The sequence below is a fragment of the Camellia sinensis genome, chromosome 9 (genome assembly GCF_055761805.1).
Source record: "Camellia sinensis isolate YWXY chromosome 9, ASM5576180v1, whole genome shotgun sequence".
NCBI lineage: Eukaryota > Viridiplantae > Streptophyta > Magnoliopsida > Ericales > Theaceae > Camellia > Camellia sinensis.
The window spans coordinates 127,598,817-127,608,036 of record NC_138969.1 but is presented as its reverse complement, the minus strand read 5'-3'; the positions used below and the strand labels follow the sequence as shown (position 1 = coordinate 127,608,036).

Here is a 9,220-nt window from a genome sequence, read left to right as displayed (position 1 = left end):
CGCATTAGGTCTTCCGTTGATTGTGCGAGATGAGTAACTTCTTAAAACGTCACCAATGTATTTAATTTTTTTTTTTCTTCTTCTTCTTCTTTTAACTGATTTTTTTGATAATAAAAATTACAATACACATTAAGTGAATCATTTTTTATCAACTACTTAAGAAAGATTGTTCGCATATCCCAACCATAAATTTTTTGTTAATCAATTGGTTTAGAGCCCCCATTATTAGAGAATCAGTATAGGTTTCAAGTCTCACACTCTTATCTCTTTTGAGATAGAAATATTCATTGTATGGAATGTCCTAAAAAACTAAAATAAAAATCAATTTGTTGCAACACAACTCATCAACCCAAGCAAGCAATTCTCTAGAACCTTTTTAGTACATCATACAACAGTTTAGTCTTCCGAGACAGTTGGGGTTGAGTTTTGGAAATTTATTTTAAAAAATTGAAATCAATTTGATAAAGATAAACATCTAAAAGGATTTTATTTTATTTTTTTTCACCGAATGAATGTTTGAAAATTTTTCAAAACTATATTATGAAAATTCAACCAAATAGAGCACTTGGACAATTCTCGAATTTGGCTTCCGTGTTTGTTCAAGATTAGTGAGACACTATGTTTGATCAATTTCTATATAGTTTGCACAAATTTTAAAACTATTCTACATATTTTAAATCTAATTTTATCGTTTGAAATAATTAAGTTAAGATTTTCACGATTTTATTAATGGTTAAGGTGTTGTTTGGAAAGTCAATATTTTAGTAAAAAAATAAAAAAAAAATTATTAAAAAACTTGTATAAAAAAGTTAAAAATTTCTTTTTATTCTCTCCAATTTTTGCATTTTTTTTTGGTAAAAATAAAAAAAATTGTTTTCAAATACACTTTTAATATTTTCACTTCATATTTTAATATTGAAAGGTCACTAATAAAAATCCCTTTTCATATCATCCCTAAATAGAAATTTCGGCCCTCTGTTTACGTAACCAAAAAAGCAATCAACGTGAAAACTGATGAATATATATTTCGGCCCTCTGTTTACATTGACAAAAAAAAGCAATCAACGTGAAAACTGACGGAGGAGTAATGCACTAGGAGAAAAGACAACATTTACTTTGAAAATGATGATGTGCTCATTATTTATTGGTTTATTGGTTTATGGGTAAGTTGCATGGAATTTAATCTCATGGGAATCTTTGCCTATAAAAACCCAAGCCCTGCAAAATTTTAGTAAGGCCAAGTTTGGCATCTACTAAATAATACAAAAAGTCAAAAAGTCATTATCCTATTTAAGTCACATCATCTTATTTAAATCACATCATCTCTCTAACACATCACATCAAACCCAACCCAAACCCAACCCATATAAGCCAATAAGTCAAAAAGTGCACTTTTTTAGAACATCCCAAACCAACCCTAAGTGTGCCCATAAATACATTTACTCACTCCATGGCTTCTACAAACCATTTCCAATGCATTTTTTTGGCATTTCTCTTTGTCTTGGGAGTTTTGTCCTCTCAAGCTTCCTCTCGCCTTCTCAACGAACAAACCATGCTACAAATGCACGAGCAATGGATGGCACGTCATGGACGTATTTACAAGGATGTTGAAGAGAAGAATACACGATTTCAAGTATTCAAAGGCAATGTTCAACATATAAACGCCTTTAATGAAGGTGTAGACCGAGCATACAAGCTTCATGTGAATCAATTTGCAGACTTAACCGATGAGGAGTTTCGTGCTTCTCATACTGGTTACAAGAAGCAACCAACCAAAGTGACGTCTAACTCAAAACCAACATCTTTTAGGTATGCAAATGTTACGGATGTGCCAGCTACTATCGATTGGCGAGAGAAAGGTGCAGTTACTTCTGTTAAGGATCAAGGAGAATGTGGTAAGCATTACATGATATATATGTATACCTATATTTATATCAATCAAGAATTTGAAATAGTGTTATATATGATTATAGTGTAGTGGTATCAGGAGTATCGATTGCTATATATAAAGAATCGGGTCATGTGGTCATGAACATTTTAAAATGATTAGTTGCCATAAAAAAAGAAGAAGAAGAGAGCCTTGTAACGGTCGAAGCACCTATGTTGACTATAATTGGGTCATGAATTGGCTCTAAATCGATATGTAGAATGAACCTGTTAATACATCATGCCCTTTTGTAAAATAATCCTAACCCACTTGATTGTAATTCCTTTTCTATTTATAACCTTTTTATTTTATTATTTTATTTTTATATATATATATTTTTGTGTGTGGTTCTTATTGTGTATACAGGATGTTGTTGGGCATTTTCAGCAGTGGCAGCCATGGAAGGCATTAATCAACTTAAAAATGGTAACCTAATATCACTGTCTGAGCAAGAGCTCGTTGATTGTAATGTTGATAACAATGGTTGTGGAGGTGGCTCTATGGATAGAGCCTTTCAATTCATCAAACAAAACAATGGCCTCACAACAGAAGATAATTACCCTTATGTTGGACAAGATGGCACTTGTGACAACACCCAAGCAACAAACTCTGCAGCCATGATAACTGGATACGAAGATGTGTCATCCAATAATGAGCAGGCTCTTCTGCAAGCTGTGGCCAACCAACCCATTTCTGTTGCCATTGAAGGCAGTGGATCTGACTTCAAGTTTTACTCGAGTGGTGTCTTCACTGGGAACTGTGGCACCAATCTTGACCATGCTGTCACTATAATTGGATATGGAGCTACTAGTGATGGGACTAAGTATTGGTTGGTTAAGAATTCATGGGGCTCTGGATGGGGTGAGAATGGATATATGAAGATCAAAAGAGATATTGCTGCAAATGAAGGCTTGTGTGGCATTGCCATGCAAGCTTCTTACCCAATTGTGTGAAATAATGTTACTTATGTTGCATTAAGCTTTTATGTGCAAACCTCATGCACAAACGGACTAGCTAATAATGGTTTTCTCCATGAGGCTCTTTCTCTTTTTTTCTTCTACTTGTGTTTGTATTAATTTTTACAAATGTTTGAAGACGCTAAGGTGATTTTTACCCTAGAAATGTAATCACCTAATATTTTATGTTATATTATGTTTCTTAAAATTAGATTACTAAATACCAACTCATCTGAAAATTTAAATTGTTAGAGATAGGATAACATTATTATTTATATTTTATTCCCAAGACACTCCATCACATGTGGTCAACCTTTTCTTCATAGCGGGCTAAACACATACAAACATTTTAATTCTCTAATACCATATTGAAATGTGTTGACCACCACCTCATCTAAAAGTTTAAGCTATTAGAGAGAGTGGCAACTTTATTATTTAGGCTGCCACTTCCCCATAAGCGTGCACTCATAATGTGACGGCTTGGCTCGAGACCCAATACTTTTTACTTCTTTACGTACTTATATCGAATTTAACTTGTGATTTGCATATTCTTGTTCGGAATTTCTTGATTCTTTTCTCTTTCTTATCTTTGAAAACTTTGGCAAATTTCAAGATGTGTTCTTGCCTTGTTGTGTAGTTTTTAGGTTGGCAATCGATTGCATTTGGGGAAGATAGATCGCTCTTGTCATGACCCGAACCCGCCCCTGTGAGTTAAGGACATAACCGGCCAGTAATCATGAAATTACCTACGGCCTCAAACCAAACCATACGTATTTTAACAGAGTTAACGGGGGCTAAACGGAAGCAATTTAAAACTTTGTCCATAGAGCCGTGCTTATATGCACATCATAACATTCCATACATACATATCTTAATAACTCACAACAGAAAATATAGTAACACAAAGTTCTATACAGACAGGTTCGTTCAAATCAAAGTCAGCCAAAACAAAGCTATATACAGACGTACACCAAAGTTCTCGCCAACATGACAAAATAGCATAGAATGGCAGGAGGGCGAAGACGTGTCACGTGTGTGAGACGCAAGAGCTGACTCTTCAAAACCTTAGTTGTTCCATACAGACTTCACTGGGGCTAGGTTTGGACCTCTCTTGGCTCACCTACAAACACATGAATGAGCGTGAGCGAAAGCCCAGTGAATGATATCAAATAAAAGAGTCATACAAACGGCATGTAGAACAACATGCTACAAACAGCCTTGGGCCCAATTCGTATTTCTATTTAACATATATATATACACAATTTAAGTCAAGTGACTGTGGCTCCAAACATACTGGCCTTTGGCCCATTTATCTTCCATTTGTCAAACTGGCCTTTGGCTCATTCAACTTTCATGTCAAACTGGCCTTCGGCCCATTCAAACTTTCGTATCAAGCTGGCCTTTAAGCCTTTCAAACTTTCACATCAAACTGGCCTTTAGGCCTTTCAAACTTTCATATGTGTCGAAATGGCCTTTAGCCCATCCATTCATGTCAAAACGGCCTTTGACATGAATAAAGGCACACCCGTTCACGACCGTCGGTGGCTGACCCGCGATTGATTAGACAAACCCACCCGTACAAAACCGTTGGTGGCAAAAGTGATATCTCAATCAAAGGTGCTACACAGGCTTAATGTCCCCTAGCACGAAAGGATGCTCCAAGAATGTCATCAAAACAAACATAATACCACTCACCATAACCTGATTTCCCAAAATCCGATAACACTGAAGCGACTACTCTCATTCACAAAACATATTCTGATCAGTCAAAGACAAATGTTCAGTACTGCTTATAGCCAAATCAATCTGCCGTCATCGGTTCCCATAGCGTCAAACAAACAGAAATGGGACAATACACAAGCATTGTTCCTTAAAACACCCAATCACTGGATTTGCAGAATTCAGTTCATTCATAACACATATGTCCTAAATAGTTGGGGGTTGGTTCTCAATGGTGTCCTTGGTTAGATCAATCTGTTGATAGCCCACAAAAAGTCTTTCAAATAAGTCAGGTATTCCAAACGAATTCAAGTTTTGGGTCTATCAATTTTTTTTTTCTGCCAAGAAGAATCTGGCTATCTATTCATAAACACAATTCTTAATCCCCTTTAACAAGATCAAATTAGATAGAGGGTCTTGTCAATCAATCTAAGAAAAGGTCTGGTCAAATCATATCCAATGAGGGTTCTATCAGGCCAAATCGAACATAAGTTCTATCAAATCAAATCAGATAAAAGTTTTCTCAAATAGGGTACATTTGGTTTTGCAAGGCAGACTTCGTTTGCTTAGGTACATGGTTGATAGTCTCACAACTATCTTAAGTTTATCAGTTCTCAAAGTCACATCAGAGTCATTTATCGCATCCATTCATATCAAAATATTTCGAGTTACGTACAATACGACATTGTTCACATAAGTTCAGGTGTAGTTGCATATGCATGCAGTTGGTCATATCAGGAGGTATGTATCATAATCAATATAGCAGTTTCCAAATAGGTCTTTCGGTTACACATAACATACAGGATTTGTCACGCAGGGGTTCCAAATCAGTCACAACAATATAGGCTTACGAGTCAGGCTCAGTATAGTCACGTAATTCGGTCAATTTTCTACCAGTCCACATACATGATCCCGTAATTTGCAGAGTTTATTACTTGGGGTGCTCAACTCAGTTATACAATCACAAGGTCACGATTCCAGTGGTTTAGTCATTGAAGACAGCAATATAACAAATCACCCCGAGCATAGGTTTAGATGTACATGTGCATGTGGAGAGTTAATCAATATAACAATCCGCATTTCACAATTTCCCCAAATGAAGCATATACATTCAATGAATATGGTCTTGATTTGATGGGTCTAACCAATCTAGATACACATGCAGCAGATATGAAAGAATGTACGACCCGAATCAAATAATATCCCAAGCAAGGATGTACACATGTACTAATTCAGAATCAATCATCACATAACCATTCGTTTATAGACAGTATAGATACTTGGGATAGCATTCGCAGTATTTTGAGCGGTTTCTGGGATGAGTGCAATTACTCTATCCTGAGTGGCAACTCCTACCACTGGTACGAATCTAGCTGAGGCAGAACATTCATTTACATTTTTCTCAGTTCGGGGACAGGTATTTACCATATGGTCCATCTTACCACACTGGTAACAAGCCTCAGAAATCCGATGACATATTTCTCGGTGTTTCTTACACTAGTGGTGGCAAGGGTCCTTGCCATAGTGGCAATTGACGTTGTTGCCTTAAAATCTCTGCCATTTCTTGTACTATTCTTCCAGTCTATCAAGTCGGGCTGTGGAAGAGTCTGCCAACTCGTATGCCCTCACTTTATCCATGTTCTACACAATTCTTGTTAAGCCTTGCCAAATACCGAGATGCCCAATACAAAGATAAACACAGATACACATGCGTACATTCGCACATAGGCACATTGTTATATCCTCATTTTATGTATCGTTAAGACACAATTAATCACATACGTAATAGATGATTGCACACTTATCAGATATCGCATGCTGAACATTTACTAAGTAATTATATACTCAAATCATGTTCATATTTCACATAGACACCCATTGGCGGAATCGAATGCACATAGGCAACTTTTCATGATTCATATGTTCATGTATGTGCATTATAACAAAACAAACTTGTTGTACACACTAGTGCAACAATTCATATCTCATGTAATCACATGTTCTCAACATTTGATTAAACTTGCATTATGGGTTATACAAAAGATTCACAGGTATGCATATACTAAAGAGCATACTTATTCAAATAATTTACAATGCAAGCAGATCATAGCTTATAACACATAATCGTTCATATTGAACATTTAAGCGTATTCTTGATGCTTTCAAATTCACACTTATCACATGAATGCATCCTAGATCTTATCTAGACACTTATTGCTCTTTTGGACAAGTGTGTGAGTTATTAACTCGTGCTCTAATACCACTCTGTCATGACCCGAACCCGCCCCTATGGGTTAAGGACATAACCGGCCCGTAATCATGAGATTACCTATGGCCTCAAACCAAACCAGACGTATTTTAACAGAGTTAATGGGGACCAAACGGAAGCAATTTAAAATTTTATCCATAGAGCCGTGCTTATATGCACATCATAACATTCCATACATACATATGTTAATAACTCACAACAGAAAATATAGTAACACAAAGTTCTATACAGACAGGTTCGTTCAAATCTAAGTCAGCCAAAACAAAGCTATATACAGACGTACACCAAAGTCCTCGCCAACATGACAAAATAGCATAAAATGGCAGGAGGGCGAAGACGTGTCTCATGCGTGAGACGTAAGGGCTTACTCTTCAAGACCTTAGTTGTTTCATAAAGACTTCACTAGGCTGGGTTTGGACCTCTCTTGGCTCACCTACAAACACATGAATGAGCGTGAGCGAAAGCCCAGTGAATGATATCAAATAAAAGAGTCATACAAACGGTATGTAGAACAACATGCTACAAACGGCCTTGGGCCCAATTCGTATTTCTATTTAACATATATATATATATATATACACAATTTAAGTCAAGTGACTAGGCTCTAAACATACTGGCCTTTGGCCCATTTATCTTCCATTTGTCAAACTGGCCTTTGGTCCATTCAACTTTCATATCAAACTGGCCTTCGGCCTATTCAAACTTTCGTATCAAGCTGGCCTTTAGGCCTTTCAAACTTTCACATCAAACTGGCCTTTAGGCCTTTCAAACTTTCATATGTGTCGAAACGGCTTTTAGCCCATCCATTCATGTCAAAACGGCCTTTGGCCCATCCATTCATGTCAAAACAGCCTTTGGCCCATTCATTCATGTCAAAATGGCCCTTGGCCCATTCATTCATATCAAAACGGCCCTTAGCTCATTCATTCATGTCAAAACGGCCTTTGGCCCATTCAGTCATGTCAAAACGGCCCTTGGCCCATTCATTCATGTCAAAATGGCCTTTGGCCCATTCACTCATGTCAAAACGGCCTTTGGCCCATTCACTCATGTCAAAACGGCCTTTGGCCCATTCATTTAGTATAGCAAACATTGTCCACCAATCGAATCAATTAATTTATAAAACTTACATAGAAGTAAGCAATTGGACAACAAAATATTTTAGATATCTCTGTTAAGATATTACTTACAGTGATCGGCTTGTGGATTTTCCCTGGAGCTTGACCCTACCCATCACATAACACATATGGGTCACAACCGATTCAATCCGTTCTTAATTCACATATTCCTCCTTAGGCTTAATTCTTATTCTTCTAACTCATTTACAATGCTTAATGTATGCCTAAGAGTACTTAGAAGTGAAATAGAACGGAAAACGGAACACTGAATGCATTTTCAAAATTTCTGGAAACAGGGTCCTCGCTCGAGCGGACCCTTGAGGCCTGCAAAAGTACTGGATATGTCAAAATTACGCTCGAGCGTGCATTCTGGCGCTCGAGCGGACATCCATGTCTGCAAAAATGCTGGGAGCACGAAATTCACGCTCGAGCGGCGGTTTCCCTGCTTGAGCGGACATCAATTTTCTGGGTTTTCTAGCTAAGTTCTTGAGCTCAAATCCAGCATTCAAACCAATCCAACTTATGTTTTATGGCTTAAACTTCAAATATATTTATGCTATCATGATACAAACACCCATTTACATCAATATGGAGCTCAATTTCATAAATCAAACACATGCATGTCCCAATTGACACCAAACTCATTTCCAACATGTAAATTCATGCATTCATAGCTCCTATCTTTATAATTTGTACATGCATGTGATGTATTACCCTTATTCTCAACCTAGATCATGCAAATGGTGTTCATTCTTATGAACTTAACAAAAACATGCTTGCATGTATGATTTAACACTCATTTTTCCATATTCAACTTAATACATGCTTGATTATGCAAAATCATGGTGATCCTATACATGCATGTGCATTTTAACTTTAAAGTCATCAATTAAAGCACAACTCTTGTTCTTGATCACCAATCAAACTTGAATTCACAATTTACAACATTAAACTCATGAATTCACTTACCTAGAGCCTCAATTCTTCTAATCTATGGTCAAATCTAGAGAAATCTTCAAGATTCCCAAGCTTTTAAGATCAAACTCTAATTTTGAACTCCCTTTCTCTCTATGGCCGACCCTCTCTCTCCTCTTAGAGTTATAATTAGACCATTTGAATAACAAGAGGAGTATTGAACATATATGGCCCCTTGTAAGCCCCCTACTCAACCCATTATTTTATTATAAAACAATTGGGCACTTAATTCATTAATTTAATCTAATTAATTTGA

General features: G+C 36.6%; 1 protein-coding gene across 1 annotated transcript; it reads left to right on the top strand.

Annotated features, from left to right (window-relative positions):
* The first annotated feature begins 1,424 nt into the window (after nucleotides 1-1,424).
* LOC114267209 (senescence-specific cysteine protease SAG12-like) lies at nucleotides 1,425-3,104 on the top strand. The gene is made up of 2 exons (XM_028208217.2): nucleotides 1,425-1,895; nucleotides 2,294-3,104. Exons 1-2 carry the CDS (start codon nucleotides 1,451-1,453, stop codon nucleotides 2,878-2,880), a joined length of 1,032 nt encoding a protein of 343 aa, XP_028064018.2. The 5' UTR covers nucleotides 1,425-1,450; the 3' UTR covers nucleotides 2,881-3,104.
* Nucleotides 3,105-9,220: the final 6,116 nt, after the last annotated feature.

Bases quoted from the DNA above. Each gene is read 5' to 3' on its own strand.
- LOC114267209 (XM_028208217.2), top strand. From the start codon at position 1,451: ATGGCTTCTACAAACCATTTCCAATGCATTTTTTTGGCATTTCTCTTT. The intron at 1,896-2,293 runs GTAAGCATTACA...TTGTGTATACAG, and splicing joins TAAGGATCAAGGAGAATGTG to GATGTTGTTGGGCATTTTCA.